This window comes from Taudactylus pleione, unplaced genomic scaffold (assembly GCF_031769625.1).
Source record: "Taudactylus pleione unplaced genomic scaffold, aTauple2 ptg000406l, whole genome shotgun sequence".
In the NCBI taxonomy this organism is placed as follows: Eukaryota; Metazoa; Chordata; class Amphibia; order Anura; family Myobatrachidae; genus Taudactylus; species Taudactylus pleione.
Window position 1 is genome coordinate 1,550,939 of NW_028284808.1, and position 19,226 is coordinate 1,570,164.

The 19,226-nt window shown below is 44.1% G+C and overlaps 1 protein-coding gene across 2 annotated transcripts in view; it reads right to left on the minus strand.

Moving 5' to 3' along the window:
• Positions 1–478: 478 nt before the first annotated feature.
• The window catches only part of TLCD4 (TLC domain containing 4), an 89,976-nt gene continuing 71,228 nt past the window's right edge, over positions 479–19,226 (minus strand). For both annotated transcript variants that reach the window (XM_088446810.1, XM_088446809.1), the window contains 3 exons: positions 17,823–17,917; positions 4,258–4,331; positions 479–879 (listed from right to left, as the gene is read on the minus strand). In XM_088446810.1, coding sequence (XP_088302936.1) covers positions 564–879; positions 4,258–4,331; positions 17,823–17,917 — 485 coding nt within the window. In that variant the 3' untranslated portion in view covers positions 479–563. The remainder of the gene's footprint in view (positions 880–4,257; positions 4,332–17,822; positions 17,918–19,226) is intronic.

The window sequence follows — 19,226 nt, forward strand, 5'->3', positions numbered from 1 at the left end:
AAAATATCTTTCTGTATTCAAGGATAGAAGCTTCTTTTAATTCAACCCACCAATTCCTTTTCAATGACCTGCAAGCACAGGAGGTAAATATTCACTCTTTTTGGGAGATCATTAAAAGCAGCAACGAGAAAACCAATTATGCCATCTAGGGTATGCTGTTTTTTCTTTTTCCAGGACTGAGCTTCATATAATGTAAATGAGTGTGTGTTCATTTTAGTTAATTCTGCTAGTTGAATATGAAATGAAGATTTCTTTGTTTAATGAAGCAAAGTCAAGAAGATCTGTCATACGGGCGATGTATTTCCTGTATCAGCATACCATTATTACAGGATACGTAATAAATCGAACCTGAAACTTTGCTGCTCATCAATAACCCAATACTGAGAAAAAAAATCTTCTCTCACTCTTTGGACTAGAGTGTATGTGGAAGCTCAGGGTATAAGATGGACTTTAAAAAGAGGTAATAATGGAAATTCACTAAATTAAAATGCATTTTATATCAGAGGAAAAAAAAAAGAGACATGCGGGTTGATGGATGGAAGACACAAGAAAATATGTTACGTCTATTCAGCTTTCCCATTTTTCTGAGTTTTGGTCAATACCCCATCAGTGTGATAGAGGACTTTGTAGCATCCCTTTGTAATTTTCATCATCCACATGACGTTCATTATATCCAAGGAGATGCTGGAGATGATCCAGGCACACTGTGCACCTAGACCCAGTCTGTGAAATGCCTCCGTCCCAAAGGTGGAGAAGACACGCCCATAGTAGGTGGGTATGACTGCTATTCTGACAATGAAGAAGACAATGGTCATCAGGACTCCGTTCAACATGTTAGGCAGAGTATGCTTGGGGTATCCCAATACTTCAAAGAACCACCTGCAAAATTCAATAAATGTAACAAATACAATGCTTTATAGAGCTGATAGATAATTAAAAAAACAACTGAATCATCTAAAGAATCACACTTTAATCTGCCAGGACATTAACATATGTTCAAATAATCAAAGCTTCTTAAAAGGAAATTTCTCAATGTTGAAGTTAAAAATTGCATTTTATTTGTTCCTTACTAATTAAATAATATGTAGCCACTTTCTGAAACAAACTTTCACCTAATAATCTTTCTGTGGGGTCACTCCAATTAGGTGCGGGATCTAATTAGAAATGCTTATTCGCGCTAGTCACGGCTAGGGTGTGGAAATTTTCTATATTATGCAATTTGGGAGAAGAGCATGAAAAAGTGAAATCATCCTGAACCCCCAAAAAGTGACAAATTTGATAGCAGAATCAATTAGAAGGCTGTTAGTGGGCTTAAGGAAAGTACTGGAAATTTTTAAATGGTGTCAAATGGCTGATTAGGGGATTGTTTAAAAAAAAATATATATAAAAAAACTGATAAAAAAAAAAAAATTTTTTGCTTCATCTGAAATAAAAATTAAGCAAAAAATACAAAATAAAAGTAGAAAGAGCATGATTTTGTGTTATTTTAGGCCACTTTAACTTTTAAAAAGAAAATAAAAAAAAAAATCAGAAAAAAATATTTTTCATTAAAAATAAAAAATACTAGCAAAAATGTTGATTTGGGGATAATTCGAGGCCATTTTTTTGAAACACCCAAAAATAACTAATAATAATTATTAGGTCAATTAAGCCAATTGAAAACTGCTAAATGCCTAATTAGTCATTAGAGGGGCGGTCCAAGGGGTTCTGCGCTGTGTCTTGACATTTTCACCCTAAATATAAAGATTTTTCCTACCATCTCACCCTCAGGGAGATGCGCACAAAACAACGTCAATTTCCACTGAAAAATAAATGCGAGTTTGGAACTGGATTGCAACTGCACCTGGCAGTGCGAGTTTGCAATGAAAACGGCTTGCACAAGCCAATTCTCACCTCTCTGGATAGACCTCTATAAATGAAACAAGACCCGCTTTTCAGACATCTGCAGAACCACAAAACAAACTATATATAATCAAATAAATAGTGATTCTGAGGTAGTTTCCTCTTCAGTTTAATAATAATAAACAGTAATCCACACAGGCAAATACGTTTTTTTATACACATTTTTAATTCCCTATCACATTTCTATCCTTTGTTTTATTTTGCTGTTCCTTTTAATCCAATAAATATATACGACTATGTTTTAATTAATCTTTCAATAAAAATTATATTTTAATCTCTCTCTGAAGTGGCCAGCTAGAGACACTCTGGTCCTTACATTTGAATTAACTTTATAGATATCAAAATACTAACTACTGTATGCCAGGCAATCACTAAAATAGGATTCTGTTTTGCGCATAAGGGGGCTCATTCTGAGTCAGATCCTTCTCCCTAATGCCGCAGCAATGTACTTACTTTCATATACTAATGTGACCATTCACCAAAGTAAGTTGCAACACCGTGCAACCGATAATGCAAGCCTATCCTGCACGCTGTTCTAGTGTCCGCAGACGCAACAGTCATCATCAGTATCGGAACCTGCGCCAGCCCCATGTCTGGTGCAAGGCATCTTTCAGAAACAGACTTCCCTTCCTAGTACGCACAACTCAGAATTGCACAGAGGTTTACATACACTACCATAAGGAACAGCTGTTCCATGCGTCGTGAAACCTGCAGCCCAGAAACGTGTACCTAACACTAGTCTCTGTACGCACAAGATGCAAGACACGCAATCACCTACGTGCAACTTCGGACGCATCATGTGTCACATGTGCACTCCATGTTTTTCGATTTATAATCTGGTTTATAATATATAAGTAAACTAAACCTATATTTAGGGGTATTCTGTTCTATTATATATGTGACTGTTTACTGACATTATATACACCAGTGCAGGAGGAGTTTTCATCTTTGATCCTGATATCTATAAAGCACACTTCACCCATCAACTCAGTGGTTCCCAAACTTGGTGCCATGGCACCCAGGTAATTGCAATTGTAGGGGTGCCATGGGCTGGTGTTCCAGGGCCAAATCAGATTAAGGTCCGTATTCAATTTGTTTCGCACCCGCGATACTTTTCCGCCTGCCGGACTTTTCATCTATTTCGCCTGTTTTGGATGCGAAAACTTTTCGTGTGCGCCCACCACTATTCGCCGTATTCAATTCCAAAGAACGCGAAAAAGCGTCCCGGCGAAACTCAAACAGACGAAAAGTGCTGTCAAAGATGGGGAAATCAGCCTGGCACCCACCAAAAGATGCACTAACATTGGGGATCAGTATAGAAGTCCAAAAATAGCCCCCCTGAAGCTATTTTGGGTACTTAAGTGCTGTAAATTGCTTCTAAATAGCGTCTTTGCACAAGTGGTAAAGAAGAATTGCATGAAGCAGTTGTTTTTTTAGAAAAATAACTATTCCTGTCAAATTTGGGGTACTTGAAAATGGGTGTAAGCATGGTTTAAAATTGCAAAGGTTAAGTTTTGACGCTAAAAACGCACCTGAAGCAAGCACCTGCAATCAGAAAAACACCACCCCCACACTTGCAGACCCCCCAAAAGTCTACTTAGCTACTTTTTATGTGTGTACCCCCACTTTGAGCTTTTTCGCTCCCTTTTTCAATGGCATTTTTGGGGTGTTCCTCACTTTTTTTACATTTTTTTTTACGCAGTTAGCCTTTGGGGGGGCTGTCCCAAGGGTGCAGAGTGATTTCCGCATCTTTGCACCCCAAAACCGCAATTCTGCACTTTTTTCCGCCTACTATTCAGAGGCAAATCTTTTTCGCCTATTACATTGCATTGAATTTTTGCGTACGCGAAAAGTCTTTGCAATTTAATACGGTGAAAAGTTTCCGCCTGGCGAAATGACGTCATCCGCGATACTTTTTCACGATTATGGCTTTTCGCCGCTAACTGAATACGGCCCTAATTATGGTAAATATGATAGGTGAAACCAGTGATAGTGGATGCCAATCATAAAATGTGTGGACAAACAGGAGCACAACCCTGGCCACCATACATAACTGACCCTAAGGATGACAGGTGAGCACAATTTACTTTAAGAATATTTTATGAATTTCTCCATAGGAAAATTGTGGCCTAGGGGTGCCATGAAAATTTGGGAACCACTGCATCAACTAAAGCCAATCGAAATGCTTCCACAAGAGATGCCATTTTGTACAAACCAGTGTGCATAGGCATAAATCAGGCACAAGAAGCAGATGCAGGATACTTTGCATAATACCCCATCTCATTACATAGGACAGCATGAAATGAGAACTAGACAAATATTGAAGCATTAGGTATAAAGAAGGTTTCTACCTACCGTTGATTGACAAAGGGTGTGGAGAATTCGGCTAAGAGGCGGAAATTACCAAAATATGGCAACATTCCTTCACCCTGGAAAGTGAAGCAAGGATGTAAAAATATCTGTTGTACACATTTATACATATACAGTGCTCCCTTTTTATACAGTGCCACCTGCTTCATACCATCTGCATAAATCACAGACTGAAAATAGCATTACAGAGAGGGTGACATTATAAACAGAGCAGTACATGTGGGATAATGCACCCCGGCTGCAAATTAGATTACATAATAAGGATATTAGAAGTCACTGACATGTTCTGGCTGTAGGGCAAGTGCTTTTAGACAGGTCGCACAAAAATTAATTAAGACTTTTAATATCATACTGTGTAATAATTAACACTAGGGGGTATATTTACTAAAGTGCGGGTTTTTAGAAGTGCAGTTGTTGCCCATAGCAACCAGATTCTACTTATCATTTATCTAGCACCTTCTAGAAGATAATAACTAGAATCTGATTGGTTGCTATGGGCAACAACTCCACATCTAAAAAGCCCTCTTAATTACTCCTAGTAATGACACAAAAAAACAAACAGATATTACGTACAGGTGTGTGTATATATATATATATATTTATATATATATATATATATATATAGCTAGCAAACTTAATACAATGTATTGTACCTGATGGCATGTGAGGGTGGCATTATAAAGAGGAAGCACCGTGTAAACAAGATAACTGATAGCACATGACTGTGTGACATTGCAGGAACATGACATACTATAATGTAATTAGTTGTAAAGGGGATCTGCTGTTAAAGGTTATCAAAGCCCCTACTTACCTCTTTTTTGTTGCTCCCCTTTAGGAAATCTGAGAGGAGAAGTCCAGGGAGCAGGTCTGGGAGTGCTAGGAAACGTGGTTTGTGTTATCACAGGCCCAGCACCCACTGTAAAATGCTGTGATTTGTAGCATTAATGGGGAACAGAGCTATAATGACATTATTCACCGTGGATTCACTACATAATATATATATATTATATAGAAGCCTGATGTCACTGTCACATGGCAGTCCAGAGCTGAATCTCTTTTCTGACAAAGGAGGAGAATGTCCCCTTTACTTTAATGTGCGAATCAAAGCTAATGATTGCTGCAGACATATTATCTACCTTATGTGGACTTTCTGTATTTTACCAAAATAGTTACCAAATGAAACCCCTATCGTATATGCTACAGCCTTTGAGATACGTGCTGTAATACAGTGTATATGGTGCTTACCTTAGGATTCATATTTCCTCTGTGTTGACACTTAGGGGTCTATTTACTAAGCAGTGTTAGGAGACAGAGTGAAAAGTGATAAGAAAGTGATAAGGTGCCAGCCAATCAACTCCCAACTGTCATTTTTCAAACACAGCCTGTGAGATGGCAGTTAGGAGCTGATTGGCTGGCACCTTATCACTTTTCACTCTGTCTCCTAACACTGCTTAGTAAATAGACCCCTTAAACACAGTATGCAATATGCACATAAGGCCTGTTACAGAGTTGCACAGCAAGTTAGCTGCAGGGCACATTTGGAAATAAATGTGCATCTTTATCGGTATCCAGAGTTGGTCGCATTTATGTGGCCACGCCGCCCTGGTCCATCCATGTGTGAAAGTAGTCATCATCCCCGTCAGCGCACATTTGCACTAGCCCTATCCTTGTTGCAAGAGATCAGTCTGAAACCAGAGGGATCTCTCTGTATGGTCACCTCTGAACAGCCCGTTATTCCACCTATACACACAAGACACATCCTCAGATCACTAATCCTATGTCTGAATGCCCTTTACTGTGGCTGAGACGTGTATGATTCTGAATGATTTGTAGTTGCTCAAACTTACGTATGCAGGGCTAAAGAGAATTGCAAAATCCGTCTGCAAAATGGACTTGAGTGAGACTCCATCAGCCCCATAAACTAGTTACCACTCCTGCCCATCTACAAGAAATTCATGGCTTTAAAATCTGGAGAGAATACTGGTGATCGTGCCAACGATTACATAGGTGTGTATGCAGGTCCGTTAGCCGATACACAGCTTATAATGTTCCTGTTAGTGGTAAATGCATTACCCTATTTGTACACAATAATGTAATGAGGTGTCGTGTATACAAGATACAAAACAGTATTAACAGTTAATAATATATTCTAAAGTCACATTCTCCAAGTAAATGGAATGTCAATTAAGTAATGCAAATAAGGCATGTGTCTTGATATAATATAGGTGCTAATCACCTGGAGGGGTCAATATGCAGTTGGCCAATCATGAAGGCATATTGTTGCACCCGCACTCCAGTATTCACAAGAGACACACCCCTGAAAGGCATATCTGGTAATGCATCTATGTCTTATATTGCAATTACATTTAGATGCCCTCCCTGGACTCAGGGGCCGATTCCTTACCGTACGCAACTGCGATTACGCACGCAATCAGCCGATTGTTGTGTTCTGCACATGCGTATGCATCTCAGTGCGTGTGCACAAACAAGCTATTGTGATCGGGACTGCGATCGCACAGGCTACGCAGACCCATCGCAGAGTGATATACAGGAAGTGCCGTTTGAGGATGGTGATGGGGGGGTTGGGGGCATGATTATATTATCCACTGCGATGGCCTACGTAGCCTGAGGCCTGATAGTGTGCGTGGTTGTTAGCAATCTCTGAGTAAGGTCAGGGCTTGTGCAAGTGCGCGTGAGGCTACGATTGTGTGAGGTTCTGAATTTGTTGTGGACCCGGGGTGGTGATAGAAGCAGACACAGGAGCAGACTTAAATGAAAAAGTGGGGTTTTTAATAAGGGACTGAGAAGACATGGGAGTGGCAAACAAAAGTACAGGTATAGCACTAAAGTGCACTTGATAACTGTTGTGAGGGTTAATGAACAAATGTCCAGATAGTGACAGGCAGAACAGTCCAGTAAAGGTATGGTGAGCTAAAACAGAATGCAGGTATGATGAGCTGTAACTGAATGCAGGTTTGGTGAGCTGTAAATGATGCAGACAGAGGTAGTGAGAGTCCAGCTGGGAGTGAAATGAAGCAAGGTGCAGGGAAACAGCAGGTTCAGGTACTCAGGTAGGTAGAAAGGTATATGGAGGAGGTAGGGGAATCCAGCAGGGTTTGGAGCAGGTTAGGAAAAGCAGGCTTAGGCAATTAATCCAATAAACAGGTTTAAGCACAGGAACACTCTCTCTCAGCTCTCGCAGAGAAACACGTTGCACTGGCAATGCAAGGGAGCTCTGAACTCCCTTAAATCCCCAGTGCTCAGCCGTGACTGGTCAGAGAGGAGCATGTGACACAACAGGATAGGGCCACTAGGTCACCTGACCGGAGACAAGATGGCGGCGCCCATGCCAGAACGGAACGGAAGCACCCCCAGGCCTAACCAGACCAGAGTGACAGTATGCCCCCACAGAACCACGCACAGCCAATGCTCTTCGCCAGGGACCACCGCCACTGCCAGACGCCCCTCGCCATAGCGTCCTCACAGGTATTACCCGTCGACTACCATGCCGAGAGACCCTGGTCGTGACAGATTGTATTCGATTGTACCAATGGTTTCGCAGTCTTGCTAAACATTACGGATGTGAGCTAAGTAAAGTGTGAGTCCTTGTGTAGTGCTGCGAGGGAATAGCGTGATCGCAATGAATTAGCATACTATAATCGCAGTTGAACTGCAGTTGCGTACAGTAATGAATGAGAATCGGTAATATGCAATAGTCTACACGTGGATGTATGTGTAGCCAAATGTTGTGGCCATGCGCAGTACAGAAATGTGTACCTTACCATAAAAAAGTTGGTGTTTGTTTAACTCTATATGAGCCCTGTAGTGTTTAATAATAGAAAATAAGGTGGTTCACAGAAAAAAAATTTGAAGAGGGGAAAATCATCACTCACTGTTTCGGATTACTACTGTAATTATTTACATAACCAGGCCAAAATCATAACATCACTGTATAAGACAAATGTTCCTTCTAGTTATGCAACATTCAAAATGTGAAACACCACTTTTGTGTCAAAGTAAATTCAGAGATGGGGCTGTACTGTCATTCATGTTTACAGCAAAATATTGACCAGAGAATAGCAGAATCTGAGAGAAGTTGCCGTATGTAATATACAGTGAAAATGTAACCTTTGCAATACAAAAGAATTGTCTCAAAATTGGAAATGAGATAACCATATGGGAGGTAATAAAACTTAATAAAAAAAAGTGTAATAAATCTAATCAGGATTTGGCAGAAAAATGACTTATGCAAAAAACTTAAACATATTTATTGCAAACGAGACTTTACTAATTGAGGGTTAGATTTATTAAACCCTAAGAGAACAAATGGAGGGGTTTGGCAGATAGCAACTAATCATATCCTAGCTATCAGTTTATACAATGTACTAGATAAATGATAGCTATAATCTGATTGGTTGCTTTGGGCAATAACTCCACTTGTCTTATTTAGAATGTTTGATAAATCTCCCCCTAAGTTCTTTACAGAGGGGTTAATAAAATCACAGTAAGTGATTTCCCCTTCAACTAACATTAAAAGGTCAGACTGTAATAAACACTGATGCCAGGTTATTCACCACAGTTATTTGTTAGATGTATTGACAGCTGATATAATAGGTAAGTATGGTGTGAGTTACGATATGAACTATAACGCCCTTATTTGTATTGCTGCCATTTTTAATAGATAAAAGCTACACTTTGTAATGACTTTGGGCCTGATTCAGAGCCACTCGTAAGCGGCAGCTCGTTCGCTCCGAGCGATGTTTGCCCAACTGCGCATGCGTACGGATCGTTATACGCATGCGCGAACCAGTCAGTGCAGCCGAAATTCATGTGCTCGCAAAATAGCGAATGCCTGATAATTTGAGTGACAGGATGAGGCGCATGTGGGTGGTAACAGGGGAAGGTGCTTGAAAACGGGGAGTGGAGATCCGATCGCAGGCGTGCTTAAAGGTCAAAAAGATTAATCTAATAAATAGCGGACATGACGTAGGATGCGAGCGGCCAGGGGGCGTAGTTTCCCAAAAAACGAACGCAAGTTTTGTTCGCTCATTCAAACCTAGAGGCGTGAACAGACCGCAAACAGCGAACGGTTCATTTGAATAGCCACCCCTATTTTCTGGACGAGCGAGCGCAAATAGCGACCGGCTCTGAATCAGGCCCTTAATCATCTGAATTATTAGTCACACACCGATAAGGATGTGTTTGATTGCTAGGCAGTAAAATAATATTAGATGACCATTATTTATTAAACTGTGTACAAATGCAGTAGCAAGATCCTGAAGAAAGAAGTAGTTGTGAAATGGATTTCTTTCTGCTAAAATAGATATTTATATTATTACATATTTTATAAATTTGACATATAAATGGGGAGGATATAATCAGCATCCCGACAGTCATGATGGAGACGTTCACAATACCTGTCAGAAACCCGAGAGATTGCGGAGATAAGCATTAGTCAGGCGGAAACATAGGTTAAGGGGAGGGTTGGGCACTAGGGGGAAAGTTAGGGTTATGCACTAGGGGGAAGATTAGGGTTAGGCTGCGGGAGGGGAGGGTTAGGCTACGGGAAGGAAGGCTTAGGGCTAGGCTGCGGGAAGGAAGGGTTAGGGTTAGGCTGCGGGAAGGGTTAGGGTTAGGCTACGGGAAAGAAGGGTTAGGGTTTGGCTGCGGGAAGGAAGGGTTAGGGTTAGACTGCGGGAAGGAAGGATTAGGGTTAGGCTGCGGGAAGGGTTAGTGTTAGGCTGTGGGAAGGAAGGGTTAGAATGCGGGAGGGGAGGGTTAGGGTAAGGCTGCAGGAAGGAAGGGATAGGGCTAGGCTGCGGGAAGGAGGGGTTAGGGTTAGGCTGCGGGAAGGAGGGGTTAGAGTTAGGCTATGGGATAGAAGGGTTAGGCTGCGGGAAGGAAGGGTTAGGGTTAGGCTGCGGGAAAGAGGGGTTAGGGTTAGGCTGCGGGAAGGAAGGGTTAGGTTTAGGCTGCGGGAAGGAAGGGTTAGGCTACAGGAAGGAAGGGTTAGGCTACGGGAAAGAAGCGTTAGGGTTAGGCTGCGTGAAGGAAGGGTTAGGGTTAGGCTGCGGGAGGGGAGGGTTAGGGTTAGGCTGCGGGAAGGAGGGGTTAGGCTGCGGCAAGGAGGGGTTAGGGTTAGGCTGCAGGAAGGAAGGGTTAGGCTACGGGAAAGAAGGGTTAGGGTTAGGCTGCAGGAAGGAAGGGTTAGGGCTAGGCTGCGGGAAGGAAGGGTTAGGGTTAGGCTGTGGGAGGGGAGGGTTAGGCTACAGGAAGGAAGGGTTAGGCTACGGGAAGGGTTAGGGTTAGGCTGTAGGAAGGAAGGGTTAGGGTTAGGCTGCAGGAAGGAAGCGTTAGGGTTAGGCTGCGGGAACAGAGGGCTAGGCTGCAGGGATTTTGACCGACGGCACCCTGACCATCGGGATCCCGTACCCAACCCAAATGCGGTGCATGTAAAATACATCTCTACAGTACTCATTATGGTCTTACAAATTGTGACCCGCATTGCAGAGCACAGACACAACCCAACAAATGTATCCCTCAGACAGACAGACTGAAAACAACACAAACTTCACTTACAGCTAATAAGAATGAGTAGAAGTGAAAAAGTATAAAAAGATACCCAAGGAGTAAACACCAGAACACCAGGAGACATAAAAAGAGCTGGCAGCAATGGAAATTCACATAGACATAAGAACAAGCAGACAGATATTTCTGGTATATACAGTACACAGAGAGGAGGCTGACTTCTTCAATATTCATTGCTCTATATGGGCCTAGAAATTCCAAAATGGTGACCATCAGCTGATTTTGAATTAAAACCCCCATTATCCTTACCCAGGTGGTACTTAAATCCCAGCTGTCATAATGGTGGTTACTTATACTGGATCCAGGTGGCCATATTCTCCTGCCACACATAAGGCTGCTACACTACCAATGCATACTTACAGCTCCATCAGTGGATACAAACCTAAAAAGCAAGAGGTGACTCCAACAGATATGAACTGTCTTTATACCAGTACTCTTAGATACTGGTAAATCCACATTGTTAAGCACTGAGGCTGCTTGGCTTACACTATTAGTATTACAAACAGACAAGTCAGTAACTGGCTTATTATATGTTTGTGGAAGCTGAATAAAGGAATTAAAGAACAAACAACATACTGTTCTTATGTTTAGTACTGAGAGTAAGGACATTAGTTGGGGATAACACTTTTAGAGACATATCACCATGCTCTCAGGCCCTCAAGCATAGAAATAATGAGATTTATCATTCTATAACATACAAGTGATGCTAACAGATGTATATAATATGCAAAATAATATCGGTATAAACGATGAGTCCTGATGTCAAATATATACAGGTAGATACAGCGCCCTTAATGACCCGACTGGATTCATTCCATTCAGGTCATTAATTATTACCTGTATCATCATTACCTTTATATAGTTGAGTATTTGTGCACTTATTATTTATGTCCCTGATGACAGGCTGAGTCCCGAAACGTCGGAATAAAGGAATTGATTTTCACTGCAAGATGCCGAGTGCCCCCATTCTTGTTATCTATCTATCTATCTATCTATCTATCGCCGTCCTTTTGGCTGCCTCCTCCGGGAGAAGGCAGCCAGGTCGACACTGCGGGGTGTGGGGCATGACGGAGGTGTGCGGGTCTGGGCAGTGATGGGCGGGGCTCGGCAGAGGTGGGTGGGCCTGGGGGCATGACAACGTAATCGTGCCATATTAGCCCCGCCCCGCACTATGCAATGCCGAGATTACCAGCATTGTGGAGCAGAGGGCAGAGTCACCATCCAACACGAATCACGTCACCGACTGTCTATGCCCAGTGAAGGGGGCGGCCCCGGCAGGATGGCCCCAGTCCCCGGGAGACTCGTCTACCTTTCCTGGTGGCCGGGAGTACCACCCGATTTTCGGGAGCCTCCTTGCAATTCCGGGAGGGTAGGCAAGTATGCTATATATAGTGTCCCTATGGGGAAGTAGAAATAGAAACTAGGAGCATTTGCTGTCAGGTATTTTCTGTCACATGTATTTGAAATATAACACAAGGCATAGAATAAATGTACTAAGGAGAGGGACTGTTCATCTAGTGTACCAAAATATTCTATATATATATATATATATATATATATATATAATCAGCTGAAATTCTTACAAATGGGATTTCTAAAATCAACATAGGCCTATACATATTGTATTTCCTTTTGCCTATGTAATGTCACAGAGGACAGGCAATGGTCCTGATTCTCAGTAGCACGCAGGTCCGTACGCAGTCGCAGTTTCAATGTATTGCAAATGGATTGCTTGGAAATATTGGCACTTACACCTACCCCATGCTAGGCGCAGGAGAACCATCAGAATATGGAGTCCAGATTCATGAGTAACCCTGGCTACACACCCAACATATGTGCTCCTACGTGTATTCACACTGTTGCTGCCAGTTTGCCTCCCAGAAATGCCCATTTAGCAACCGCAGAGAAATCATCTGTATGGTCACAAAGATGGGTATGCAGTGCAGGGTGCATGTGCAGTAAGCGAAAAACGTGCCCACATATGAAGTTGTGTGTGAATCAGAATAAGGCCATCTATCTTCAGTAAATGCAGGCGATATCACAAAGATAACAGGGGCGTCTTAAGAGAGGAGGGGGCCCGTGTGCATTCCCCATCCGGGGACCACTCCTCTCTACCCGGCAGTCGGCAGCTGATGACGCGGCTGGCCGGCCACTGCAGCATCAGTAGACTCTGGGCACCAGAGTGCGTATGCGCAAAACGCCAGAAAAATGGCCGTGAGCAGCACTGAGACACCCAACGCAAGTTTTAGATAATATGGGTGCAGGGTGTGCCTGGACCCGGGGGCCCGTGTGCACCGCACACCCTGCACCCATTATAGATATGCCCCTGGAAGGTAAGGGTTCACAGATGGGTAATTCATAAATTGTTTTAATGCTTTTTAAAAACACATTCCTCTATGTTTGACTTGATAAGTGTTATTGACTTCCTGAAATGAATCCCAGTAACGAATAATTGTTCTGGAGTCAACCTTCCATGAAACATCTTATCATAGCTTTGCTTGTGCAATCTATACATTCCTAAAGGACTTTGACCTTGAATAGTAAACTGCAATGCCTCCAAATTCAGTTATCTATATCTATGAGAGCAATGATAATGTGTTCCTGCAGCTGCAGTGATCCGTTTATTTATAAGTTAATTTTTATATGATGTGTTTCCCAGTAATGGCAGCACTGACCCATAATACATTTTGTAAAAACTAAAAGTTTGATATTATCACTACTGTAGTCAGTGGAAAATCAGCTGCCAAGCCACAGTGTATGTACCACTGGTATGGGTTGGGTATGAAATACTGACGGCTTAAAAACCGTTGGTTCAAATCCCATCCCTGGAAGCCCAACACATCAAAATTCTGACCCCTGATGGTAAGTATATTTAACCCTCCCCTCTCCCCCCTAACCCTTCCTTGGGGGTGCCTAACCTTTAGACTCTGGGGGTGGTGCCTAACCCTAAATCCCCCCGTGGTGCCTAACCCCTCCTCCCCGCACCATAGACCTAGCCCTCCCGGGGGGGTGCCTAGCCCTAACCTCCCCCTGGTGGTGCATAAACCTAACCCCCCCTTCCCCTAGCCTGAACCTAGCCCTACCGGGGGTGTGCCGAACCCTAAGTCCACCCGGGGGTGCCTAACCCTCACCCCCACGCGCTAACAGCTCGCAACGCCTGGCTAACCTATGTTCGGTACGCCAGGTGTCGGGATTTCGGTGTGGGGCTAATGATAGGTATTGGTATTTAGACGCCTATCTTTATTTCCATGCCGGGCTTTCAGTGTCGGGATTCTGGCGGTCGGCATTTCGACCGCCGGCATCCGGACTACATCCCACTGGTATATATCACATACACAAACAGTGTTTCATATCTGCACATTGCCATAACCTGCTTAGTAGGATAACAAACTTCACACATTAGATGGAGGGATGGGGAATATTGTGTAATATGTTTACAGATTATGGGAATTATGGGATAAATCAATTGTTGGCTATGAGATGAAGTGTTATTTCTCACAGTTTGGTTGGTAAAGTGAATTTAGTTATGCGATATTTCATTTCTATGCACCTCTAAAAATTGGGTTAAACACTTGTTAAAAAAATGCATGCAAGAATATGAATGGGAGTTAAATAAATCCACATTTGTTTTATTTGTGCAGTAAACCCTCTTCCCTCATCTAATAAAAGCACTACCAGAACTCCTGCCAATAGAAAAGAGCTCGGCATTGCCATTGTCTGCCATTTATGCTCCAGAACTCAGACACTGGAGTCTGACTGTAATCATTACTGATGTCTATATAGTTCATTTACTGTATCAAAGCAGCACCTGCAGAAGTCAACATGCAAACTTCAGGTTGTGATACCAATGGACCGAACATGATGCCACTGCAGAATTGTGGGGGTAACTGTACAAATAAACATTTTGGGTTCAGTTCTTCTGTAATGCAGTTCTCAGCTACTTCCTGTCTTACTAACAAACTATCCCACTAAACAGAGTTTTAACATTCTGTACAGCAATATATCCAAGCGGCTCATCAACATCCTCCGCAACCATGTAATTGCAAAATGTTGTCTTGAATGTGGCCAGGAATCAGTGTTAAGTAAATTACTTGAATTCAAACATCAACACTATTTCCAGCGATAACCAATAGAGGTCAAAGGGATACAACAATGATGTCCTAAATCAATATATTTTTCACATCCGCTGCACACAAACATCGGTAGACATACAGGCGCTATTGTGAGGACCTGGACAGCTAGGGAAAATGCACACAGGAACAGTACACTGCTTAGTGAATCAGTCACCACAGTTTTCTGCACTTTGCAGTATTTTTGCACAACATGAAATACAACAGTCACATTTTATCACAGTCATAAATTCAAGCTTGTACAGTAGCAGGCCTCAGCACATGCACGCCTGGCGCTATTTACTGCTATTACTATTTCTAATAATGCATGCACATATACAAATACTCATGCACATAGCCTCAATACGCCATGCGGTGCCAGGCCTTCCGGAAGTGAGTTGCCAGGTCCTGTGCACTCTACGCTGAGAGTCTTTTTTGTAACAGAAAATGTGTCTTAGTCGCAATCTAATGCACTAATACAAACCAGGAGACTGCAGTGATTAATTTGATATGTGACACTAGTATCTCTGTGCAACTGAGTCTGTAAATGTAAGCACAACGGGACTAGGAGGAGTGAGAAAAATCTGCGGTCGCTGCATAGTAGCACTTTGTATACAGATTCAGACTCAGTCGCACACAGATATACACAGGGCTGGCTCCCTGTGCAGAACAGGACTGAGGCGCCCGTTACCTGTGCATGGTGAAGCCGCGTGCGACCAAAAATGGATAGGCCACACCCACTATGATGCTGCAGTCACTGCATCATAGCACTTTGTATACAGCTCAGACTCACACAGATATACACAGGGCTGGCTCCCTGTGCAGAACAGGACTGAGGCGTCCGTTACCTGTGCGTGGTGAAGCCGCGTGCGACCAAAAATGGGGGCATGAACTAATTACCGTAGGCCACACCCCCTAAATTACGTTATTTGGGGGCGTGCCCATATGGCACGCCTTCCATTTTACCTCAGGCTGGGGGCAAGCCCAGCACTCCGTCAGTAGCTGGGCTGCCCCCAGCCCTCTTCCTGCACTGAATGGATGCGCGCGGCATCCATTCTCTTCTCCGAGGCCCGACCGACCGCAGGACACTTCGGCCCGCAGGAGGAACAGCGGGGCAGTGCCTGAAAAATGGGACTGTCCCGCTGAAATTGCGAATGGTTGGGAAGGGTGCGCCCAGCGTCGTAGCTAGACGGCAGTGCGCCCTGTGCAGCACTGCCGCCCCTCTCACTCCCTCTCCGCCCCCTCCTCCCCCCCCTGAGCTCTTACCCTAACTTCCGAGGGGAGGAGGGAGGGCGGGATCTTCCGCCGATTTTCAGTGCCCACTGTCCGGCGAGCACCACTGCCGGAGGTCTCTATCTGCAGACCTCCGGCACAGAGAAGTGTGTGTGGCCGGTGCCGCTGGAGGATGGCGCCCGGTGCACATGACCTCTCAGCCCCCCCCTAGTTGCGGCCCTGGGTGCGCCCTCTATTGGGTGGCACCCTGTTCGACCGCACTGGTCGAACGTGCCTCGAACCGGCCCTGAATACACAAGTGTTGCATTAATCAGCACAGTCTCCTGGTGCTTCTTAGTCACATTGCATTGCAGCTAAGATGCAGTTTCGTCCGAAAAAGATGGTCGCACAGGACACGGCGCGCCAAGAGGGGCTGTTTGGCGTGGCTGCAGCTATAGTACATGAGGACACATCTGTAGGTTTGGTGGCAAAGTACTCTAAGGGGTAGATTTACTTAAGCTTCTATAAAGGAAAAGTGAAGGTGTTGCCCTTTGCAACCAATCAGACAGGTATCATGTATATCATACATTCTAGAATATGATAGCTAAAATCTGATTGGTTGTGAAGGCAACACCTCCACTAATCTTTTTTAGTACATCTACCCCTAAGTGTTTTAAATACACATGCAATTACATTTCCTCTGGGATGCCGTTACATTGCTATCATGCAGACAGAGAGGTATTAGTACATTTCACAGGAGGCAGAAAGAAAGAAATTCAGCATTCCATGCAAACGTTCTCAGTGCCATCACTGCCAGGATAAACCCGAAATGCCTTACTACGCATTCCAGGCCTGGTCTGACAGTAAGATAACTCAAGCCATGTTCATATAAGGCTGACCAAGAATGAGCTTTACAGCACCTATGCCTTGTTTATGCTTTTGTCTGTTTTTAATGATATTTATGCTTTTCTAACTCTTTTGGAGATAGGTTAAGAAGTCATAATAAAGTGATTGTTCTAGACTTAAGCTGAGTACACACCTAAACGACGGTGCGACCCAGAGTTGCGATGAGCGTTGTAACGATACATCGCATGCACCGTACACACTGCACGATCCAGCATGTGATGAAGCATGTAACAGCACCGCGTTGTTCATTGCATCGTCCCATCTGACGTACAGCACAGCATATGGAACGATGCGATGGACGACAGCCAGCAACAAGGGATCGGGCGTACACACTATGCAATGTGTACGATATATCGTTCCAATCCGTATCAGAGCGATATATTGTACAATATATCCAGCTGTAGTCATAGAACGTGTTTTCATTTCATTCCATTTCACACTCAGCCGTTTTTTTTTTTTACTATTAGCCCTTTTTTCTGTTTTTGGATACTAGAACGCCAGATAAAAGATGTATGTATATGAATGAAGCAATCGGTTTCTAAAACCCAGCTTTACAAAGTGCTTTAATCCCCTGTTAATCTAATTAGGCTTTAAGGTATTATTTGGCATTATGTGCTCTAAAGCAAAACTGATCTCGCATCAAATGAGATCATTGTGCCTAGGAAGTTCATTCATGGCCAATCTTTCCAACTTGTCTGCCTGTACCACTGCAGTATAAGCTAATATAGCACTCACCAGTACATAGTAGTAAGCATACAGAGCTGCCACATGATGGGTCACAAAATATTTATCACCGATCGCCTTCCAGTAATAAATTATAAGCAACAAGTCTGCAAGAAAACAAAACATAGTAATTTACTTGGCATAATAATAACTGCACAAAAACAGGAAACCTTCTGCTTTGTTTCAAAACGTTTCACTGCATGTAACATAAAGTGGTAAAATACACCTATTTGCAGACATAGGGGCTTCATTCAGAGTTGTACACTAATGTTGCCGCAGCTGCATTTTTTGCAGCTGTGGAAATCTGAAAATACAGAGCCGACTCTGGGCATAGGCATTCTTGGCAAATGCCTAGGGCATCTGGAAAGCCTTATTGGCGTCCCGCGGCTCGGAGGCTGCAGCATAGTGATGGCGCCAGCGACTACCAGCTACCCGCCGCAGCCACGATCAGATTTCAGCTCATGCCCTGACGCGGCTACTCCTTCCATGGGACTTGCGGAGCGGAGTCGTGAGTGACAACTCCACCAAGTCCACCAACAGTGACAGTCCCAGGAGCTGGAAAATTGTCCGTGACTGCCTACCCTGGCTGAAGAGAAGAGCCAGACAAGAGTGATTCTGTCTAACTTTCCTAGCTGAGCTCTCAGTTGGGAGAGGACAATGGACAGAGGGATGCTGCTGGATCTGACTGAGAGGTTCTGGCTGCCTGGGTGCTGACTGTGCTGGGAAAGGGGTGCTGGATGAGGCATGGGGTGCTGTGCTGGATGAGGCCTGGGGTGCTGAGCTGGATGAGGGCAGGGGTGCAGAAATAGGCCAGGCAGAGGCGCTTTAAGCGAGAACAGGGCCCATGTGCGGGCTCCGATCGGACCCCCTCCTCTACAGCGGTGCAGTAGACTCTGGCATTGTGCCAGAGTCTACTGCGCATTCACAGGTCTCCGGGAGCATGGCGCACCCGCCGCATTTCCGGGACATCTCTACTGCGCATATGTGAATCACCGGGAAATGGCTGTGGTGGCCATTTTCCTGGTGATTTCTGCAGCCGGGCTGACGGAGAGGTAAGTAGATTGAATTGGGTGCAGGGTGTGCGATGTGTGAGCCCATGTGCACCGCACATCTTGCACCCATTATAAATACGCCCCTGAGGCCAGGGGTGCTCTGCTGGGAGAGGGGTGCTGGATGTGGCAAGAGGTGCTGTTCTGACAGAGGGGTGCTGTGCTCGAAATGGCCAGGAATGCTGTGCTGGATGAGGGGTGTTGTGCTGGGAAAGGGGTGCTGGATGAGGCCAGGGTTGCTGTTCTGAATGAGGCCAGGGGTGCTTTGCTGGGAAAGGGGTACTGGATGGGGCCAGGGGTGCTGTGCTGGGAGAGGGGTGCTGATTGAGGGGCGCTGTGCTGGGAAAGGAGTGCAGTATGTGGTACT